Source organism: Cuculus canorus, chromosome 1, assembly GCF_017976375.1.
Source record: "Cuculus canorus isolate bCucCan1 chromosome 1, bCucCan1.pri, whole genome shotgun sequence".
NCBI lineage: Eukaryota > Metazoa > Chordata > Aves > Cuculiformes > Cuculidae > Cuculus > Cuculus canorus.
This window is the reverse complement of record NC_071401.1, coordinates 7,390,015-7,412,469: the sequence shown is the minus strand read 5'-3', so window position 1 is coordinate 7,412,469 and position 22,455 is coordinate 7,390,015. Positions and strand designations below refer to the sequence as shown.

General features: G+C 44.5%; 1 protein-coding gene across 10 annotated transcripts; it reads left to right on the top strand.

Moving 5' to 3' along the window:
• Positions 1–7,495: 7,495 nt before the first annotated feature.
• LOC104055324 (gap junction beta-6 protein) lies at positions 7,496–19,504 on the top strand. Of its 10 annotated transcripts, none has more exons than XM_054056262.1 (3): positions 7,496–7,661; positions 8,902–8,976; positions 17,691–19,504. In XM_054056262.1, exon 3 carries the CDS (start codon positions 17,713–17,715, stop codon positions 18,502–18,504), a length of 792 nt encoding a protein of 263 aa, XP_053912237.1. In that variant the 5' UTR covers positions 7,496–7,661; positions 8,902–8,976; positions 17,691–17,712; the 3' UTR covers positions 18,505–19,504. The 10 variants fall into 10 exon arrangements, with proteins under 10 accessions (XP_053912237.1, XP_053912241.1, XP_053912238.1 ...); XM_054056266.1 differs by having other exon boundaries at positions 8,899–8,976; XM_054056263.1 differs by having other exon boundaries at positions 7,496–7,665.
• Positions 19,505–22,455: the final 2,951 nt, after the last annotated feature.

Genomic DNA, 22,455 nt, shown 5'->3' with positions numbered 1-22,455 from the left:
TAGTATCTATCCCACAAAGCACTGCACAGGGAAGCAGAACCCCATACCCCAGTCCACACTCCAGGTACTGTGCCTGCACACTGTGGAAGGTGGCAGAACTGTTACCGGTGATATGGTGACCTCTCCAAGTTACAGACAAAAGGCTGGCTGTAACATTGAAGGGCTGTTGTCTCCATCTCTCCCTTTCTTAAGGTGTTCTCCACACTATGAAAAGCCTCAAGCATCCATATTTTGCATACATCAGCTAAGAAAGATGCCTTGCCAAATACAGAAAATAGAAGATGACAAGAAGAGTCTGACACTCGCTAATTCTAGAGCTAATTTTAATGTTATTTTAATTACTGTCATGGAGAACAGAAAGAAGAGTCTGTGGCCCAGTCCTGTTCTCATAACATTTTATGAGAGATTTGGCACCAGCCTTCATGAGAACTGGGCTGGGTGTCATACCTTCAGATACTAGTAATGTGACAGGGATTGCCAGTATCTGTATCATCTGCAAAGTCAGATGGTCTTTGTAGGGCAAGCAAATGAGCTGAAGCCAACAATGGAAGACCTGCAAAGATTAATTCAAAGGAGGTCACTTATACATGGGAAAGAACGTATGTTGGAGCAGTGGGAACTTGACTGGGTTACTTTATCTGAGGAATACAGAAACTGTGTATCCTGTCCTACCTACCACACCAGGTCTCCCTTAGAGAATTGCACCCAGGTTCAAGAGCCTGTAAGAAAAAGAAAAAAAAAACCCTGAAATTAATTTGGAGCTGAAGGAAACAAACAGGTTTTGGTGACAAAACTCGTGTGGCTGATTTTAAAAAAACCAAAGACCCAGCTCTTCCAAAGCAAGTTCCAAGGTTCTTAGATATTTGAAATCAATGGAGTTCATCATCTGAAAACCAGAGAGATCTGATCAAAAAAGCCCTAGGAACACAATGGCTTTTACATGAATGCAAAGCAATGCAGAGACAGGTTAATTCAATGCAAATTAAACTGAAGAGCATCAGCCATGCCATGTGGGATGATAGAGGTCCCTTAAAGGCTGGAGGGGAAGAGGGATGGAGAGGCATCTTTGTAGGCAACGACATTCTCTCTCAAGAAAACACTGATCCATTAGTAAAAAGAGAGAACCATAGGAAGGAGGGGCAACACATCCTGCATCTGTTCTCAGAATACAGAAGCCAGTTCTCGGTTCCGCCACTGACTGATGGGGATTACACTGGACAGACAAGCAATCCCTCCTCAACTTTCTTCCATGGCACTTGACAATACAGGAAAAAGAGAAAAATGGGTAAATAAAAAGAATGAAGATAGGTCAGAAAGAATGATGTGGCAAACAGGTCCTGTTCAGGAGAGCTATTTTCTCATACAAGACGTTGTGCCTACTAGACCGCACAGGTAGAGCTGACTTCACCCATATGTACCGAACTGAAGCAGCCAAGGGGAACCCTGGGCTTATACTGATCATTAACATAAATGCAGACATACAACTTGACACATCTACTTTGAAAAGCAATAATTCTCTGCGTGCAGAAGTGCATGTGTACTCCTAGCATTGACATCAGATGGATAGTGGAGAAGTCCAGCAGAGAAAAGAGGATAAGATATACTTATATCTCATTTTTCTGCTGAATGGAGACAGAAGAACACATAGAGGGATAAGCCAAGGAGATCTGGGAAGACAGGAGATTGAAGTGAGAGCCAGAGAGCTGAGGGTCAGCAAAAAAACATCATCAGAAAATTTTAGGTGAAAACAAAAGGCTAGAGTATGAGCTAAGAGCAATCAGAGAAAATATCCTTACAGTGGACACAGAAATCTCAGAGGAAGTGAATGGATCCAGGGCAAGGAAAGGAGGAAGAAGAGCACAGCATCTAGATGATGCTGGGTAACATGCAATATGGGCAGAGGCTTCTGGATACCTTAAAGGAAGAGAAAGGCAGGTACACACAAGTAATGGAAATGAAGGAAAAAGGAGAGCACCACACAAGCGCTGCTGCCCATATAGGATTGCTAAGCAGAAGATAAAAAAAATCCCACTATAGGAAGGGCAATCTGGGACACATGAAGCAAGTGAAATGTGAAGCCTTTTGGGGAGTTCAGGAGCAGCTTTAGAGGAACTGCAGCAGGGTGCAGTGGTGAGAGTTCTGGGAGGAAAGCTGGAGGCAGGCTCAGGGCTAAAGCCAGGGAAAAACAGAGAAGAAGGAAGAGGAGGATTAGAGTGTGAGTGAGAGAAGTTCCTCGGGTTGAGGAAAAGCTACAGGAACAAAACAGAAAAGCAGGAAAGGAACAGAGGACGTGGCTAGAGGAGTTCAGAAAGCAAATCCCAGGAGAAGAACAGGTTGGTAGACAGCATGGGTTAGGAGCCAGGAGCCATGCTGGCTGTTGGCAGCAGGAGCTTGCTTATTCAGCAAGTCAGGCGGTGCTTAATTAAATCAAATCAGGCAGCAATCAGTCAGTTAAATCGAGTAACAATGCCTCAATTAAGTTGAATTGGGGAACAATGAACTTACTGCATCAAACCAAGGAAAACTGAACTAATTAAATCAGCTGGAAGCCTCCATGGGTCCATCCCGAGGCTGCGCTAGGTGCCACTGGAGCAGAGGGATTCTCTGCAGCTGCCTACTCCAGGAGAAACATCACAACAGCAACTGTGCATTGCTGCTGACAGCCTTTCTTGTCCATCCTTGCCCAGAGCAAAGAAGGACGCAGACTACAGCTGGTCCGATGAAATACTTGTAATAAACTAAAGGAGTAGAGAGATGGAAACTGTCAGCTTCCAAATTAGTAAGAGCGTTGCAGAAATTACTGGGATGCCTAAGGATGGAGAAAGCTCTACCTTTCAAATCAAGTTGATGCTGGATATCTGGAGCTGTTAGCATAATAAATTAACTAACAAGCTTTGCTGGGTGTCTGACGATGATTTAGTCTGCCCTATCTAGCATGCAGGAGAGGTACACTTTCCAGTGGGGACCTGGAAAAACATGGCTCTGTACTAAAACAGAGGCCTATATCCATTTTGATGTAAAAATGTAAATTATATGGACTGGCATAAGTCAGGCTGTTTATGTACTGGCAGTGCTAGGACACATTTTCATCCTCCTTATCATGTGGGCTTGGAATTTTTTTTTTCGTTTGTTTCTCTCCTGTTTCTTCTTCTATCTCCACAAGCAGAGGATATCACTGAGATGGCTGAGTTACCTCAGCAGGAAAGAACACGGTATATTGGTTGGGCTTGATGACCTTAGAGGTCTTTTCCAACCTTGATTCTATGTTGCTCTTGGGATATGTCACGAATATCAGTTAAATGAAAATTCAAAAAGGGAAAGTCTTATTGATGAGGACAACCTGAGGTCAAAAAGGGAAGGGAGACAGCCATCTGCTCTATTATTCAAGGAAAGTACAATCCTAATTGTTCTGCGAGAGCACTCCCGAGGCCCTTGTAGCTGGGAAGAAGTACTGCCTATCACGGAAGTGGCGTTGGAACTACTTAATCCTTAGGGTCTCTTCCAACCCAAACTATTCTATGATTCTATGATCATAGCAGTACGAGTGCTTGAGGAGCTGTAATGGTTAATAAACAGCAATATTACACGGGTAACCTTTATGATACTACACATTGTCATTAAAGTAATTATATTGAAAAGGAAGTGACTCTTTGGGTGTCGTTTCTGGCTAGATGAGGTCCTGGGAACTTTGGCCAGTAAATTAAACTGGAAATAAAAGCTGAAGAGCAGCTTACTGAGCAGCACGTAACAAGTACAGGGCTTGAGCCAACATTTCATATACAGTATCAGTACCATCTGCATGCCTATGTCCCCTAACAAATGTGCCACAGGAGAGCACACACTTTGAGACACTCCTGTACAGCAGTTTCACACTGAGGGACTGGACTTTATTTTCTTTTTCCCTTTTTGAATTGCTAAAATAGTCAGAAGGCAACAAGAGTCAAATGAGAGATATGAAGAAAAACCTCCTACTTCCAGACTTCACCCCAATGTTTGAGCCGTGGTCTGCCATGGGAAGATAGGAAAGAAATTTCTTGGTGTTTTTTCTCTCCTTTTTTATCCCTGCAGAATAATAAGATAGAGAAGTTTGATTTGTTTTGTACAGCTCTTCAGTCTAATTTAATACATAAAAATTAGGTTAATTTCAGACAAAAGTTGTAGTCATCTCAGACTCGTGGTTGATGGGAGTGGTCAAGAGGAAAACTTGACCTACAACAGTATTTTAAAAAGAGTCCTTGTGATTTAAATGCTCTTCCAGGACAGTCAGCCTTGCCTGTGATTACGGCCTTAAAGATGATGACATGCACTACCAAAGAGATTAGCCTTGTCCTAAAGTTAGGCTTTATACCTAAAGTTACTCTTGGTCCTCAATATTATGTTGTGACAACTATGTCTATTTATCTAAAAAAACCCATGTATTTATAAAGATGTTTCTTTTGTGTCTGCATTATCATGTGAGGCATCTACTGACACAGAATTTCTAAATCCTATAATTTTAGTTTTCTTCTTTGTTTATATGTCAGTAGAAGATGGGTTTTATGGTTATCTGTCCCCTTCTTTTCCTTTTTACTTAAAAATTATGTCATAATCCAAAATATGCTCACAAACATTATAGTGCACAGCTGCAGCTATAAAAGGAGGAGGAGTTGTCACCATGCAAAAGTAATCAAATTATGAGTATTTATTTCACAGGTTTGTCAAACAGTACTTCTTACATGCTGGGTAAATAATACCCAAAACCTTCTTCACCTGTAGAGGAATAAGAACAATTTAGCACTGATCACTAAGTAGTCAAACCTTAAATATATTTATTTCCCCCACTAATCAAAAAGAAAACCCTGTGATTAAAACTAGGAAACCCTTTTTCTATTCCTTAAATATCCAGCACTGACATGTCTCTTTCTTTCTATCTAGTGGCCCTTCAATGGCATCATCAATGTACAATCAAAGAGCATGCTGGTTTTACCAGGTCAGAGAAGTAGCATTCAACAGATGAGATGAAAAAATCACCCAGCAGAGGAGAACATGGCCCGTTGCTCCCCATCACTCATTCACCTGGTGCTCCCCACCGTAGTTCCAGATAAAGAACAGATAGTTCAATATTGCCTCATTTTTGAAACACAGAACATCACTAAAGACATTTTCTTTGCTGCCAGAAATGGGTGTTTCTGCCTTAGATAAGCACCAAGTGTTGGCCTCCAACCGTAACTCTCCATTGTGAAGGCAGTGCAGTGAAGTCCTGATGCAAGGCAGCACGGAGAGGTCCATGTTGTATCCCTGCCCGTGTCTCATCTTCTTTAGGTAATTTCACAGTGAGACCGATAGGGTCTTGTCTCCTCTATTTTACCATAATACTTTCCTTACTGCAAAACTCCCCCTTTTTTTTCAGCAAACACAGCCATGAAAAACAGCACAAAACTCAAACCCCTCCACTGCAGCTAAAATGTTTATTTTGACCTTTGACTTTGACAGAGAGACTTTGACATTTTACTTTTTCAAGGTCACTGAATCAAGCTGCAAGGTGACTGGAGAGGGAACGACACAGGAGTCCCAGCTGTCCTTCCAAAGCTTTTCTTACATTAGAAGAGGAGCTTCCCCTTTTGCAAAGTGCAGACACGTGGCCAGATCCAGAGCCACCTCCCTTCCTCATACACACCATACACATGAACCTTGAACGTCATAGGAACACACAACTCCCACAGAAGTCAGCAAACACAGGAAGACTCAGGCCTCAGGTATTTATTGCTCATCTAGCTCAGTGTGGCATCATTCACCTTGGGTCTGGTCCTACCTTTGCTGCAGCAAACTGACTCCAGCTGCAGCCGGTGTTGGGTCCCCATGGATGGAGTATAACTATTGAATGGTCCGAGACAAAAGCTGACCCTGCTTTAACCAGGGGGTTGGACAAGAGGCCCCCTGAGATCATGGTCCTAATGTGCAAGTTGCACAGATCTAAGTGCAAGGGCACTCTGTGGTGGAGGAAAGATGAGTGCCACAGAGACAGAAGCTAATGTTTAAACCACAGCCTATGGCAATCTCTTATTCTTCAAGTGTAAGATTTAGTTGCTTGTGCTAGAAATTTCTACCTCTTCTTCCCGAGCATGAGATGAATTAAGCCACTGACTTTAACAAAAGTTTTTCACTGGGATTACTTTTATCTTAGAAGTCAAGATAAAGGGCAGAAGAATTCAGCCGGAAAAGTTTATCATTCAAGTCCTTATACTGTGTATATACACACATTTTTCATCCAGAGCCTGAGCAAATGCACTGCCGTTGTTGCAGTTGTGCTGTATGTTTCCCTTCAAATTTAGTTAAGAGGATCAGAAACTGTTGATTTAGTTCGATGTGCAACTGTGCAAGGCAGACAGCACAGTTGGAGGTGGGGAATTTTCAACGCAAATTAAATTGTTTCCTCAGTAACTGTATTCCTTGGAAACAGAAAACTTTCCAAAACAGGTCTTCAAACTGACAAATATCTGCAGCTCCATGAAAGCCCGCCAGTTCGCAGGGCACTGCTGTAGCATTTCAATCGCACTTGAAAATAAACCACAAAAAGCCAGAAGCAACTGGCTCTTCCTTTTGCGTCTGGCCAGGAATTCCTCAAGGATTTTCAGGAGAAAAGGCCTGGGCATTCATTGTGTCCCAAGATTCTTTTGAGTACCTAGATTTGACAAGATTTAGGATCATACAACAGTTTGGGTTGGAAGGGACTTTAAAGATCATCTAGTTCCGACACGTCCCAGCAAACCAAGCTGTTAAAGCTCCATCCAACCTGGCCTTGATCCCCTCCAGGGAGGGGGCAGCCACAATTTTCCTGGGCAACCGATGCCAGTGCCTCACCACCCTCACTGTGACGAATTTCTTCCTAATGTCCAATCTAAACCTTCCCCCCTCCAATTTAAAGCCATTCCCCCTTATTTTGTCATCTTATATCCTTGTACAAAGTCCTTCCCCAACTTTCCTGTAGCCCCTTCAAGTACTGGAAGGTCGCTACAAAGTCTCCCCAGAGCCTTCTCCTCTCCAGGCTGAACAACCCCAACTCTCTCAGCCCGTCCTCCTATGGAAGGTGCTCCAGCCCTCTGATCATCTTTGTAGCCCTCCTCTGGACCCGTTTCAACAGCTCTATATTCTTCTTAAGTACTCCACACTGTTATCGTAAATAGATATGCGTTTCCTCCGAACGAAAACCTCCACTTCTGCCGTTATCTTGACCCAAGCCCCCTCCTCCCGTGCCTCCTCTCCACCCTCAGCCCTACACCAGCCCCAGGGCTGTGGGTGGCGGCTCCCCACCGCCCCCACGAGGGATACAAGCCCTCCCATGCGTTCTCCCAATCTTTCTTCAGCCGTCCCACCCCTCCTTTCGGCTGTTCTCCCTTCCAAAGCTCCGCACGCCCTCCCAGGGGCACGGCAGCACGGACATGGCCCCGCCCCGGGCTCCGCCACCGCCTCCGCGGGCGCCCGGAGGAGCTGGAGGCGGGCGAGGGGCGGGCTGAGCGCGGCGGCAGGTGAACGGGGAGGGACCTTAAAGCTGCGGGGCGGTGGGGCTGCGACCGGCAGCTCCGCAGGCACCGCCAGACCCGCGCTGAGCCCCGCCACCCGCCTGCCGTGTCCCGTCCCGGCAGCTGCCGCTGGGACTCGTCTCCCCCTGCAGCATCGCAGGGGTAGGTAAGGGGTGATCGGTGTCCTCTGGGCGGTGGGGCTCGCTGGGACCGCTGTCTTGTGTCTCCTCGCTTGTTTCAGCCCGGGAGGGTCGCCTTGCATCCCCGCATTCCGGGGAGTCCCCTGTATCCCGGCGCCTGGGGGATCTCGGCATCCCGCGAGGTCCCATGCATCCCAGAGCCTGGGGGATCTCCCCTTGCATCCCGGCATCCCGAGAGGGGTGGTCCCCTTGCATCCTCGGCATCCCAGAGGGATCCCCTGCATCCCGGCGCCTGGGGGGGTCCAGGCATCCTGAGGGGGTCCAGGCATCCTGGGGGGATCCCCTGCATCCCGGCGCCTGGGGGACCCAGGCATCCTGGGGGGATCCCCTGCATCCCGGCGCCTGGGGGGTCCAGGCATCCTGGGGGGGATCCCCTGCATCCCGGCGCCTGGGGGGTCCAGGCATCCTGGGGGGGATCCCCTGCATCCCGGCGCCTGGGGGGTCCAGGCATCCTGGGGGGGATCCCCTGCATCCCGGCGCCTGGGGGGTCCAGGCATCCTGGGGGGATCCCCTGCATCCCGGCGCCTGGGGGGTCCAGGCATCCTGGGGGGGATCCCCTGCATCCCGGCGCCTGGGGGGTCCAGGCATCCTGGGGGGGATCCCCTGCATCCCGGCGCCTGGGGGGTCCAGGCATCCTGGGGGGATCCCCTGCATCCCGGCGCCTGGGGGGTCCAGGCATCCTGGGGGGATCCCCTGCATCCCGGCGCCTGGGGGGTCCAGGCATCCTGGGGGGGATCCCCTGCATCCCGGCGCCTGGGGGGTCCAGGCATCCTGGGGGGGATCCCCTGCATCCCGGCGCCTGGGGGATCCAGGCATCCTGGGGGGTCCCCTGCATCCCGGCGCCTGGGGGATCCCCCCTTGCATACCTGGCGTCCCGGGGGGGGGGATGGTCCCCTTGCATCCCTGGCGTCCCGGAGGGTCCCCTGCATCCCGGCACCTGGGGGATCCCCCTTGCATCCCCGGCATCCCGAGGTGGGGGTGCCCTGCATCCCGATGGGTCCTCTATATCCCAGGAGGTCCTCGCATCCCGGGATGCTCAGGTTGGGAGCTGCTCGGCTGAGCAACGCTCGGTTTCGCTTCCTGAGGTGAAGGGGGAGAGCTTAAACCCCGCGAGCGTATTTAATTATGAATACTCTTGTCGGTGTTCATTACCCACTTCACTCCTAACAGCCTCTCTTTTTTAATTCACCTTCGCCCAGCAGCTCTGTGTAAGCACGTTATGTGAAGAGCCCGACCAGCCAAAACACCGAGGAAAATTAAGGCTTCCGCAATTACAGGTAATTTATGACACGCCTACAGATGTTAAGGGAGCTAAACGAAGGTAAACAGCTTGCATCAGTAATGCTGACAGGTCCAGCGAGCATCTGATCACACACTGGAAACATTCCTCAAAATTACAGGGGGAACAGAAAATGGGAGGTGTGAGTCAGAAATATGAATGTGTTTCTGAGTATCTGGGCTGGATAAGATCACACAGGAATGAACACTCGAGCCCTTAAATGAAACACGAAGGGCATGTTGGAGTAAGGGCAGTAGTGTTGTGGTGGCAAGCTGGGCATGGCTGGTTTCCCCTCATTGGACTTTCCTAGATTGCGTATTTTCCAATCTCTTGTGTTGAAAAATCTCTTCTTTTTTTCTCCCAGTAGAATAATTGAATTAATCTCTTTGTCTTGTGCTCTTTAACTACTAACTAGGTAGACTGGAAATGCTTGAAGAGAGCAGGGCAAGTGCTTGAAAGAAGTGCCTTTTTTTTTTGTCTTTGCTCTTTTAAACCCAATTCTTGACTTTGGCTGCTAATGAGATTTTTATTGGCTGTAGTCTTTGTGAAGTGATATGAAGGTGTTTGGGTGTGGATTCTGTTTGGTGTCACCACAATGTGTGTGTGTGCAGAGTCAAGAGCAGAATAAAATGTATTTTCATTCTTTTTGTTGAAATTATACATCGTTTCTAGTATCTCTTACTCTCTGTTGTTCAATCCGCAAACCCTGCTTAACCGATCTTTACCTTGAAGAGCCTCAGAGGAAGGGCAGCTGGCAGAAGGATGTGCACATGATTATGTTAGGTTTAGCTTGGAGGACAAGGCAATGGTAGGCCAAGCCTCAGCCTGGAAGAAGGAGGCACCTCCATATGTCAACTAGGCATTGCAACCTAATTTTCCAGGTGGGATTTGCAACACGTTTGCAGAGCAATGAGATTGTACCTCTACTGCCTGGTTCAGGGCTTCTGGAAGACTTCAGTCCCTAGAACTGACAGGCTCATAACTGGTAGAAGTATTGCATATTGCAGAGCTTAAAAATGAAACAAGAAAAAGTATGAATTAGAATATTTCTCAGGAGGAATTAATTCTGTCCTGACAGGGCTAGTTCTGTCTACTTTCTGAAGTTTGGATCTCTGACTGTGTGGCTGTTTGGCCTCCCTTGAAGCACAACCCAAGTAGATGGCTTGGGCAACCTCATTTAATTTGTGCAAAAATGAATTGTACCCTGAAAAAGTTATAGTATCTCAGTAGCTGGGAAAACAGCAGCACTTTGAGAGAGAAGTACAAGTTCCTAATAACAGTTGTTGCGTAAGCTTGGTTGGTACTTGTGAATAAAGGGGATGCTTTAAAAGTTGATTCTTGTGTTATTCATGTGAATAGTTCCAGCAAAATCAGTGTTCCCAGAAACTGCATGAAACAGGGACAAGAGTGGAATCTTTTGGTTTTTTTTTTCTTTTGATGTTTTTCCTTGTTCTGTTCCTCAGTGTTTTCAATTGTTATTTAATGATGACTGATGAGTTATCTGGAAGGAGGACTCTGGCTCTTGCCTGGCTAAACATGAGTTTGTGTAAGGAAAAACTTGAAGTGGTGATATATGGGGGGAGATAACTGTGCTGTCAACAAAAGGAATGTGGAAAAAGAGAATCACATCTCCTGTTAGTTGATAAGGAATAGAATCAGTCTTCAGCTTTCTTTTATCTCATACAAATGCTTCTTGTAAAAGATTTTTTTCTCTTTTTAAAAAAGGAAAAAGATGCTTTTGTCTTTATTTTTGATGACAGAAATGATAACAAAATACACACTGGAGGAAAAGCTGCACTGCAGTATAAAATGTTAGTATTTACAAATTTCGTTAGCATTTCCCAAAGAGTGTAATTTCTGCCTATGTGTGAAAGAATGCCTCGCCAATTTTGTATGAAAAGATATTGAAGTGGGAGTTGGCAGATTTGCAGAAGGGATGTAGACACTTGCCTTAGTCTAGGGAAAAGGAAATAGGAATTTAATAACAGGTAAAAAAAAACAACATAAAAAATATTGTTAAGTTGCTGTTTTCATGACTGGGCGTCGGGGCACAGTGTGTATAAAACTGTTTAAAAATATGGGAAATGTGACGCTTGCATCAGTGAAGACATAGTCCAATTTGACTTTGTTTCAAAGTGAGAAACTTAAAGCACGTTTTGAAGGAAAGGTTTACAGGAGAAAATGCCTGACAAGCCAAATTCTAATAGGACTTGTGCTGTCTTGTTATGCCTTCCAGTGTGACTGGCACTTCTGATTTCCTGTTTCCTGTAAGTGGAGTGAGTTTCGTGCAGAGATATTCTGGAGGAAAGTAATCCTCCATTTACAGTTTTAGGCTAGTGAAAAAACGATGAATATTCTTAAACATGCTTGGACAAGGACCTAAAACTCCTGCGGGGATGTGAATATAGGACAGTCATGAGGGGGTCATCGTGGGTAGAACCGAACCCTTAATGTTGTTGATATTTAACTAGCAAAATTTTTTAACTTTTAACTGCGTGCATATTGGGTCCTAATCTGTTGTGTTAAAAGCTATCTCAGGGTTTCACACTGGGTTTAATTACAGCAAAAAAATGCCTCCTGTTTTCATAAACTTGAGTAGAAGGAGAGTACAATGCCTGCAGTGTTCAGATCTGCAACTGTCAGAGGCTTCCTGTTCCTGATTAGTATTTGCCTGTTCTTGTGTCGGATCAGATATGCTCTAATCTCTGTCCTGGCTCTTCTGTTCTCTGGCTTCCACTCTGATCTGGAGATAGGTGTTCAGAACAAAGTTTAAGAGCGACTAGAGAGACTTGCACGGGCTGTTGTGATTGTTAGACTGCTCTTTTGATCTTTATTCAACTTTTTAGGAAAGAAGGAGAGTTGTTGTACTTCAGAGTGTTCCAGATGCATGCACCTTGAAGTTTTTAATACACCACTGTAAAATTAAAATAGGTGGAAGCCGCCTGTAATAGCGAAGTTAAAGGATTTTGGTGCCAAAGTCTGAGTTCAAAGCTGCATCTTCTTACAGTTTGAAGTCTGCATTAAAGCTATAGCGATGTAGGAAGCTGTTATTATTTTTCAGGTAGCGGGAACGTCCTGGATGATTGAATTCAAGCTCTGTACTTCCAACTTTGAACTGGTACTTGCCTGTCTTGGTTCACTGATAACAAAGTACAAATTTGTGAAGCCTGTAATTGTAGTGGAGCATTTCAGAACAGTCCTGTGAGATGATGAGATTTTGTTATCCCCAGTTTAATGTCTGGAAACTGGAGGCATGGGGCAGGCTGACAGTTGGGTAGGAAGCCTGAGAGAGTTAACAAGTGATTGCTGTGGCCTGTATGCCAGCCTTTCTGGGTGAAATAAGTGTGTTGTCTTTGCAAGATGTTCACCTATGTTTATTGGAACCTTGCTTGGTTCAGTCCTAGCAATGCTGCTCTTTTCTTATGATACAGCACCAGAACTAACTTGGCAATAGGAATAACAACCTACACACTAGCAATTAAGTGCTTGCTGTTTTGCTTAGCAATAAACTAGATCCTGGGCTGACACAATGAATGTATGTTAGTACAAAACAGTTGAAAGATTTCTGTGTTCTTCAGATTACTGTAAGAAATGGTGTAGACAGCTCTTAAGACACCTTGATTCTAGTATCAGCCACTAAGCAAGCTAGTGCTCCCAGCTTAACTGTTGAGCTCAAGATCTAAAGGGAAAGTTGTATCAGTAGGGCCTTCAAATGCATGCTGAACCTCAGAATATTGTCACTTGTGTGAAGTTGGGTCATAAAATAATTTTGGTTGTGATCTTCGGTCTGATGCACTTTAGATGTCCTAAAGCTTTTCTATGGCAAAAATCTGCATTGGAACTGCCACTCTCACGCATCTGAGTTATCTTTGCCCCCAGCTTAGGGGGTGGGGAGGCACACTCGGGGCCAGTGCTTTTTTTTGCTTAAAGATTATCTTGCTTAATGTATTCTCAGATGGGATAAAGTGACTTTTGTCTTCACTGACTGCGTATCTTTTCCAAGTATCTGGAGGCACTACTGAAAGTGGTGGAGAGTATACACTGGACTGGTGATTCTTGTTACACCCTCTACTACAATTCTGATAAAAGTGGAGGCGTTATGAACACCCTGCACATTTCTGTGTAATTTCAGTAGAGTAAGTAAATCATTGTCCAGTTTGTAGTTGTGGGGAGAAGGCTGTAATCTTACTCTGAATTTGTGTGTGTTAGCTTACTGTGGACCCTTCTTGAGTGAGACACATAGATGTTCCTGTAGCACAAGTAAATATTCTAAAACTTGCTAAGTACTAACTTTCCTTGATAATATCCTGTAACAGCAAGAGCCATGCTGTGTATGTGAAAGAAATGTATCTTCTGTTTGTTTTTTACCTTCACTGTATTCTAGTTGTTGCTGAAACTGTGGATTTAACCATTGAGTAATGATTTCCCAGTATAACAGTCTTTAACAGAGTGAAAAAAAGCCTCTGCTAACTAGCTGTACTCATAACCACAAGAGCTCAATGATAATTGCCCTCGGTGTGTGAATTGCAGGGATTTTCTCTGGGTGTATGCATGGTGCTGTAATTGTGGTTTGGTGTGGTTTTGCAGGAGCTGGCTTTAAAGTAGAGGATAGTTAGTCAAGCCATGGCAGCACAGAATTCAAAACACTGCCCAGAAGCTGGAGAACTACAGAGACGTTAAGCTGGAGTAGTTCTCTTGCTGCTGCCTAGCCTGCTAGTGGGAAGAAAACGACCAAAACACCACTACCAAAACAAAACATGTGCTTGTGTGCCTCTGTGCTCTGTGATCATAGAGAACTGCTTCTCTCATAACTCACTTTCAGTGGAACACGGTCGTATTTTATGATTGTTTTATGATGATTACTCCTCCTGTGACAGCCATACACTATTGTGATCCTCTGCTGAAATGAGCAGAAGGTTCAGCTGGTAGCAGAGCAGAAGATCTATGCTGAGACTTGGAAAAGCTTTCTTTTGTGCCCAATTGCAATTTTTCTTTTAAGGAAAATTTGATACTTAATACAGACTTATGTTAGAATGAGTTCTAAATGATGAGTTACTTAATCTCACTGACTTCAGCTATCTTCTGTTCTTCCCAGCTTATTCCTTTACAACCAGTTCCTAGTCTCATTTCTACTTTATGTTTTATTACAAAAAAAAATACCTAAGTTTTCATGTCTAACTTAGAAGTACAGCAGTAGTACATTAATGAGACCAGTAAGTCTTTATCTGCCTATATGCTGTTACTTCTGTAAGCATTTGGCTGGATTTTCTCATGTAGAAGTAGTATCTGGACTGGCTCTATGAAAATAAGTTACCACCTGTTGAAGGGAAGTAGCTTTCCTGCTTTCTTCTCCTTCAGTCAGCCAGACAGTATTTTACTGGCTAGTAAAGAAGTCTTAAAAGCAACTAAATGGAAGAAAGAAAGCCTACAATCATGAGTCAGCATCCTAGCTTTTGATTAAATTAGGAGTAAATGAGCCATCACACCAGTGCAGATTACCCAGACTGGAGTGATCTGTACTGATATCTTTAATAGTCTGAAGGACTATACCTGGTTAAATTCTGCTTGGGTCGCTGTGTCTGTTTATTGGAGAGAGGTGGGTGCTTAAGCAGTGTCTGAATTGTCTTCATTAAAGCTGCTAAATTGCATTGATGAGGGCTCTTTAAAGCCAGCTTGCAGGAAACTCTGAAGCCAAAATGCCTGGATGGAATTCAGGCTCCCTGAGTATGGCCCTGTAATCTTAACTGTGCTGCCTTTCAGGGAGGAGATAGTGAGACTTACTGGTAGATCAGTGCCTGGATCAATCCCTTGAGTTTCCCTGAAGTCATATGACTTTCCACCAGCATAAAAACAAGCCTGAGACGCTATGAGGGTATAGCAAGAAGGGGCAAAGGTTGGCAGCTAGCTTGGTAAACAGCAAGGAGAATAGTGGAGGTGGCAGGAGATGGGAGAGTTGGAGGATTTAGAAAGTCAGGTAGGAATGGTGAAGGGGGAAGGCTTGGGCAAATGTGAAAGACAGCCTTTTTTGGGGGAAGAGGCAACCTTTTGCCTGCAATTTCCTCGTGACATTTTCTCTCCTTCCCAAGGGTGGTTGTTTTATTTTTTTTGCATTGATCCAGGTACCGACGTACTTTTGCTAGAGTTGAAGCATAATGTTTTGGCTTAGCCAGCACAATATACTCTCGGAAGAGATGGAGTGGGTCAGTTGAAGAGTATAGTTTCACAGTGGATTGCCCTCTGCTTTGCCAAACTCCTCTTCAGTGACTGCTTGTTCCTTTCCATGCTTTGCCATTTGCAGCTTGTTTATTAACGCAGTTGTGCTTTTCAGATGCTTTGTAAGTCTGTGCTGTAAAGCAGATTGGTGAAATGGATGGAGTTCAAAAATGGCTTTTGAACAAGCCACCTGATTTATAATGCAGCTCCACAAAGTTGCAGGAGATGAAGAACTGCAGTGTGACCTCAGGAGCAAACAGTGACGGTGAAGCATCTTGAAGTTACTTTGCCACTGAAGATGAGGTACCCTTTAACTGCACCCTGAGACACTTGTATTTTTAATCCTCTTGCACAGGGTGACAGGAAGGAATGATTGCATGTGAAAAAAAAAAATCCTTGTGGAGTTATGGTAACAGGAAGGTTGGATTGGTGTACAGCAAGAGGTGAAACATGAAACAGGGCTTCTGAGGAAGGGATATATAGGCTGCGCTTAGCAGCCTTTCATACTGCAGGGAGATGACTGACAGACAGGGAGAAGAAGGAACAATGACTGAGATAAGAAATGCAAAGAGCCTGGTGGAATTAAAGAATGGGTGAATGATGAGTATAATATCACAGTTTATGTGGTGCGGGTGTTCTACCGGATTTATATTCAGGTGTGCATAAGTATTTCTAATCGTAATAGTTGTAGTGTCATTTTATAAGTACTGTAAATTGCAATGTGCGTAATAGAACACTTATAAAAAGGCTAATAAAGTTGTAATAGAACACTAATAAAAAGGCTAATAAATTGTAACAGTTCCTCCATTTAACATACAATGATACAACGATCTCCAAGGCAAATTCTGAAAAAAAGGCTTGTCTGTTGGAAAATCAGATGGCAAAAAGGGGTAGAAGCATATATTTGAAAATCTGGCTAGGATGTTTTGCGAGTATCTCTGGTATTAAAGGTCTTCCCTGTGCCTTAATAGGGCTGTTAACCTACAGAGACATTCTCTGTATCTGTATAATGAAAAATTAAATTTCTTCTTAGTAAAAATAACCTAGCAGAATAGGAAAGTAACTCTGCTTCCAGGACTGTGTTCAGACAGATACAGGGGTAATAGCCCACATGGATTCTGCCTCCTGAAGGAGGCTCAGGAAAGCTTCTCTCCATTCCAAAGAAAATCTTGGGTTCCTCCCTTGGTTTTTCACCTCCTGCTGTCTAACCCCACACAGTCAGCCAGCCTGATCTGAGGGAAGGGGGGTCACACTTGCATTCCAATAACTCAAGTACAAAAATAACCTTGCATTCATATAACAATTAAATGTCCTCATTGTCCCTGAGCCGTTGTGTACTTTGATGGATGTTCTGTATTGCTGTATGTGACTTTCTGAATCTATGTATTTCTGCTGTAAAGCAGAAAGGTTTTTGACGTTATGCAGAATGGGAGTGTGATGTGGAAGGCAACTGCAAGTAAATGTCTTTGTTTTCTTCCTCATGTGATGTGAGTTAGGAAAATCTGAATTCTGTCACATGATGGGTATGATGGACTTTGTGCCATTGTCTGCTCTTCTGTAGAAACCTTGAAAACGTGATTTCTGTTATAAGTGCCTGTGCCAAGGAAAAGTGGTCTCCGAGATGCGAATGAATCAACAAAGTTGAGAAACAAAAACCTGCGTAAGGGAATTTGGAACACTTCTAGAGGGTCCTGGCTGACAGGCACAAGAAATGTTGGCTTCTTGAATTCAATGTGGCTTGCAAACTAACTTGGGCTGAAATGCCTCTGAATGCTCTCTGTGAAAGGGTGTTGTTTGTGGAAGCTGAGCAAACCCAGATAATCGGGGTGTTCCTGGGGAGGCAGTGGGGGGGAATCACATGACAGATTGACAGATACCTTTGTTTAGTTATCATCAGCTCATTGTAGTTAGTGAAGAGAAATGCAATTATGGGATGAATCTTCGAGAACTGATTTTAAACATCTAACTCAAGATGAGATGGATAATCAGCAAGAATTCACTTTCATTGCCTCAAGCTATTGTGGAATTTGCTTCAACTAACATTACAAAGTCCTGTAGTCACACTTTTTATGGATTTGTGAATACAGGTTATCAGAACACCTACCTTACATTTGGCTGAGTTAATCTCCTATTCTTTTGTTACTGTTATCAAACTACTAGAAGTTTCTAGAATCTTTTAAATTAAGGCTGTTCTCATCGACTTCCCGTTTGCTTTTCTTATTTAATGTGGCTGATAGCTTTTTTCGGTTGGCAAATACACCTAGAAGTTGAATGAGATACCACGTGTGAAATCAAGTAATGAAATATTACCTGCTGATATGCAATTAGATTGTTATCTATGACTGCTTATGTGTAAGCCCACTGCATCAACAAAATGTTACTGCAGCCAATGGATTTGCTGCAATTATGTGATGTTGTCTTTATTTCATGCCACGTGCTTGATGGTACTTGCTTCCCAGCTTTGATTAATCTTTGTTTTGTTTATTTGTCTTGTCTTAGGTCAGACGCTTAAAACAAGACAATGGATTGGGGAGCTCTGCATACCATTTTGGGAGGTGTAAACAAGCACTCTACCAGCATTGGGAAGATATGGCTCACAGTCTTGTTCATCTTCCGTATCATGATCCTGGTGGTGGCTGCAGAAAGAGTCTGGGGAGATGAACAAGATGACTTTATCTGCAACACTCTGCAACCTGGTTGCAAGAATGTTTGCTACGATCACTTTTTCCCCATCTCTCACATCAGACTCTGGGCCCTGCAGCTGATCTTTGTTTCCACACCTGCGTTGCTGGTGGCCATGCATGTAGCTTACAGGAGGCATGAGAAGAAAAGGCAGTTCATAAAGGGAAGCCAGAAATGCGAATACAAGGACATTGAAGAAATAAGAAGACAGAGGTTTCATATTGATGGCTCCTTGTGGTGGACATACACAAGCAGCATCTTCTTCAGACTGGTCTTTGAAGCAGTCTTCATGTATGCATTTTATTTCATGTACGATGGGTTCAGAATGCCTCGCTTAATGAAGTGTAGTGCTTGGCCCTGCCCCAACACAGTAGACTGCTTTGTTTCTCGACCTACTGAAAAGACGGTGTTTACTATTTTCATGATTGCTGTGTCCAGCATTTGCATTCTTTTAAATGTGGCTGAATTATGTTACTTATTGGCAAAATTTTTCCTCAGAAGGTCTAAGAAAGCTGGAAATGCAAAACATCACCCCAACCATGAGAATAAGGAAGAAACCAAACAAAATGAAATGAATGAGTTGATATCCGATAGCTGTCAGAACACAGTTATAGGGTTTACAAGTAGCTAAGGTGGTGTCAATGCTGATGTTCACTCTTTTTGGAGTGACTGTTCTTTGTTTAAAGGCTGCAGATGAAATTTGTTACATGAACCAGTTTAAGTTGGGGGAGGCTTTGATATGTAGTGTCAGGTGTCAATTATGCACATGACTGAAAAAAAGTCAAGGCAGCCTAACCATGTGAAAATTGCGTTGAGGATTAAATAGGAAAGGCTATTTTCCTATGAGTACCTTTACACAGCAAGTGGGAAACCCACTAGTACCTTCATGCTGACACAGCTCCCTGAAAACTACATGCAACAGCAATAAGAACAAAATTCTTTCCGTGCTAGATATTCTAGTATTACAAAATATTTTGTAATAGTAATAGTTTTTACTTGTGAACTGACAATTAAAGTATTTTCTAATATAAAAGATTCCATGTTACTTAAGGTGTTATAATACGCAACTGACTGTTCTGTTTCTTAACCAGGTATATGCAGATGAACCTTGTGATACCATATTCATAGGGAGGAGACAGCGATAGACTACATCCTTACAGCTTTACAAGTGCTGCTTGAGTCTGGACAGGTAGCTTGAGACATTTTCGTACGTGCTGCTGTAGGGGAAGTTGTGTGAAAGCCTGCCCCATGTAGTGTGGATAACCGAGGTAGTAATGTCCTGAGTGCAAAATCATGCCTAAAAACCAGCATGACAATATAGATACAGCCTAAGTAGACTTGCTTTAAACATCTAGCAGACCTGGCTATCTTTTAATTGCATACTGCCAGTTTTATAGCAACATAAATAACTTTATGTAAATGTTTATTTCTCTAACGTATTAGTTGTATTTGTTTCTTTATGCTGTATCACATCATGGAACTGTTTTGGTTTTGATTTGTTTGCTTTTTTTATTGTGGTAGACTGATGGTGCTGTTATAAAACTAGGGGCTTTTTTTGTTTGAAGGACATGGAAAAGTGTCACTGGAAGAGGAACCAGTCTTCTGAATAAAAAGCAAACACTTTAAACTTTCTCAATGAAGTGAGAGTCTACATGTGAATGCTAATAAGCTCTTAAGCAGGACAAGTGCTTATGAAAAACTGTTTTCAAGCAGAGGCTTTACATGCAAAGTGTACATAGCCCGTACACTCCCCTCATTCCCAGCCAGAGAACACTGATGCCCCAGTTCTGTGGTCCACACGCTAACAGAGGTGCGCAGGTAACTCTTGAGTGCAGGGGAGCAGGTGCTTGTGGGAGAGGGATGCTGTTGAACAGCAGGGGATGCTGAATGTCATGGCTGTAGTTCAAGATCCTGGCTATCGTGTCTTGTGTGTGTTTCTTGTTTTGGATCACTTCTCACCATGATAAAAATGTCATGGACACACTTTTTCTTACAGGTGCCAGCATAGCTTTGTGTGTGTCCATGCTGTGTTTTGCAGGTGGGAGGTTGGTTTTTTTTATGTGTGACCACTAGAATCCTAACAGGGTGTAGGCACAAGCAACTGGAGAGAGAAAATACCTAGAGTCAGCTCTGTCCCTGCATGAGGATCTGAGCTGAGCCCTGTCAATTGTCTGTTCTCTTCTGCTGGCAAACTCCTGATCTTTCCTGCCTTCACAGCACATTTTCTTTTTAAATAACTGTTGTGAAAAGAAATTGCTGCTGGTCTTCTAAACGTGTCCACTGGCAAGCTTGAGGAAAAATACACAAAACTGTGTATTAGCATGCTGGTATTGTTCTCTCTGTGGGCTAAAAATACAAACAGAAGTGAAAAGTGCTACAAATGTTTGCTTTTGTAGGTGGTGTTCCTGGTGGCTTCATCATGGCTCCCTCCCCAGGCTCCATGTCCCACCATGACAATGGTTTAAACCTTTTCTTAATGGAGGCATTCCCTGAGGGTTAGGAAGGGGGATGCTCAGGCTGTAGCTCACTGGATCACCCCCCAGTCTGCCCATGAGCAAACCATGAAGGCTCAGGCTTCATGTCGTGATGGTCCCAGGGTGTGCGAACACAGCTCCTTCTGTTCCAGATCTGTGTTTCATAGAGCAGCAAGAATTACGGACTTTCATCCATGGCATGCTGCAAATCACATACCATGTAGGGAATGTGAATGGAGAGCAGTTAATGATTACGCCTGATCACATCTCAGTGCTTTTAATGATCAAGTCGAAATAGCCCTACGCTGAACGTCGATAAACCTGGAAAACACCTTAACACAGATGTTTTCCTCAAATGGAGAAAAGGTGCTTTTTCTTGGTTTGTCATAAAGAACAGACCTGCTAAACCTCAAATGCAGGTAGGACGGTAGCTCTCTATACAGTATTTTTACTGCTTGCAAGTTTCCAAACTGTTTTTCATTCCAGCAATTGGATTTTTCTAGAAGGTTGGTGCCATGTCTGTTGTTATTGTAAGTCTGGATAAGTGGACAAAGTTTAAATGGAGAAATTGGCTTATGTGGTCTTATGTGCTCCAGCACATCTGTGCGTGGGGCCATGCTGTAAATGGGTTTGGGTTGGTTGGGTGTTCCCTGCATGGTAGCAGGACCTGGCAAGGTGCAGAGAATCAACACTGCCCTGCTGCCAGGATGTCCAGGAGCCAGACAGGTCAGGAATAGATGTGCCAGTCCCTGTCCAACCTATGCCAAAGGCAGCTGTAAATCAAAGAGGCGGAGCTTATCCAAGGTACACTAGTGCTAATTCATTGACTTAGCAAAGAAAAGTAGTTGTGACTGAGATGTGTTTGGCTGGGCTGTTTCCCATCACGCTACGTGCAGCCCTAATTATGGGTGTTTTCCTTTGTCTGAAACATCCCCTGACTTTTGCTAACACCAAGGAAAAGTCCCTGATGGTTTCAGTGCCCTCATTAAATAATTCCTCATCTCCTGTTGTATTACGCTGAAGGGACATGAGAGATTGGCAGCTTTTGGTGTCTTTTTGTTTCTCCACTTTGCACTGCTTGCTGTGTCCTGTGGCCTGAGCAGGATGGGCAGCGTGTTTGGTGGGTGGTAGTTAGCCCTTTCTGCTAAGAAAACCTGAGCAGCTTTTCTTGGTTTCAGACCTCCTCCTTGTCTTCACAAGTTGGCTGGGGCTGCTCCGAACCGCGGAGCACGCCCGCTCCCAGCCCTTCTCTGTGCCTGCCCTTGCTCCTGCCCTGTAGCCATCCTCTGGGAGAGGGTCTCCTGCCCAGATCTCTGACCTACTGGTGGAGGGCATTTTTTACTGACTGGCACCACCATCATCCCCTGGTAGTTCAGACAGTTTCTTTCATGGCAGCTGGCTTAATTGTCCCTGCCCATCCCTGCAGCTCTTCCCCACCCTGTGATTTCCCCTTTGTTATGCCTGGGGCAGAGATTGCTTAAACTGCCTGTGGTGCCAAATGATTAATCAGAGCCTCTGGAAAAGCTCTCTTGCAAATTCCCTGCACCTCACACCACCCTGCCTTTCCTTCCTGTCAAACAGGCAGGAGCCCTGACCACATACAAGCACAGCAGCAGCATCTGCCAGACTCGGCTCCCATTACACATGACAGCCTTTCACTCCAGCCCCACTGCATGCCCTCCTCCATCCCTTTCTTTTCTTCACAGCCCAACCCTTCTGCAACTTTGGCTTTATTTTTCCATTGGCCTAAGCCCTTCCCAGCAACCCTTCATGCCAAAGTGCTAAAAGCAAACAAGACCAGTTGTGGGATGCTCTGAACCCGCTCCCCACCTTCTGCATGGTTAGGTGGTCTTACCCTACCTCTTGTACTGCAGTTGCCAGCTTTTCACTGCCAGGTTGGAGCAAGTTTGGTTCTCCCAGCCCCACTGCCGAGCAGGGACTCTGCGGTGCATGCCAAGCCAGCTCAGTGCCTCATCCACCTTTGCTCCATGACAGCATGCTGGAAAGCACCACCACAGCCAACATGAAGCAGACCTCTGCTCCCAATTGCTTGGTATGTGTTTCTATTACCAGTGTTACCTCTATTTCCCTTATTGGACCAAGGCTTT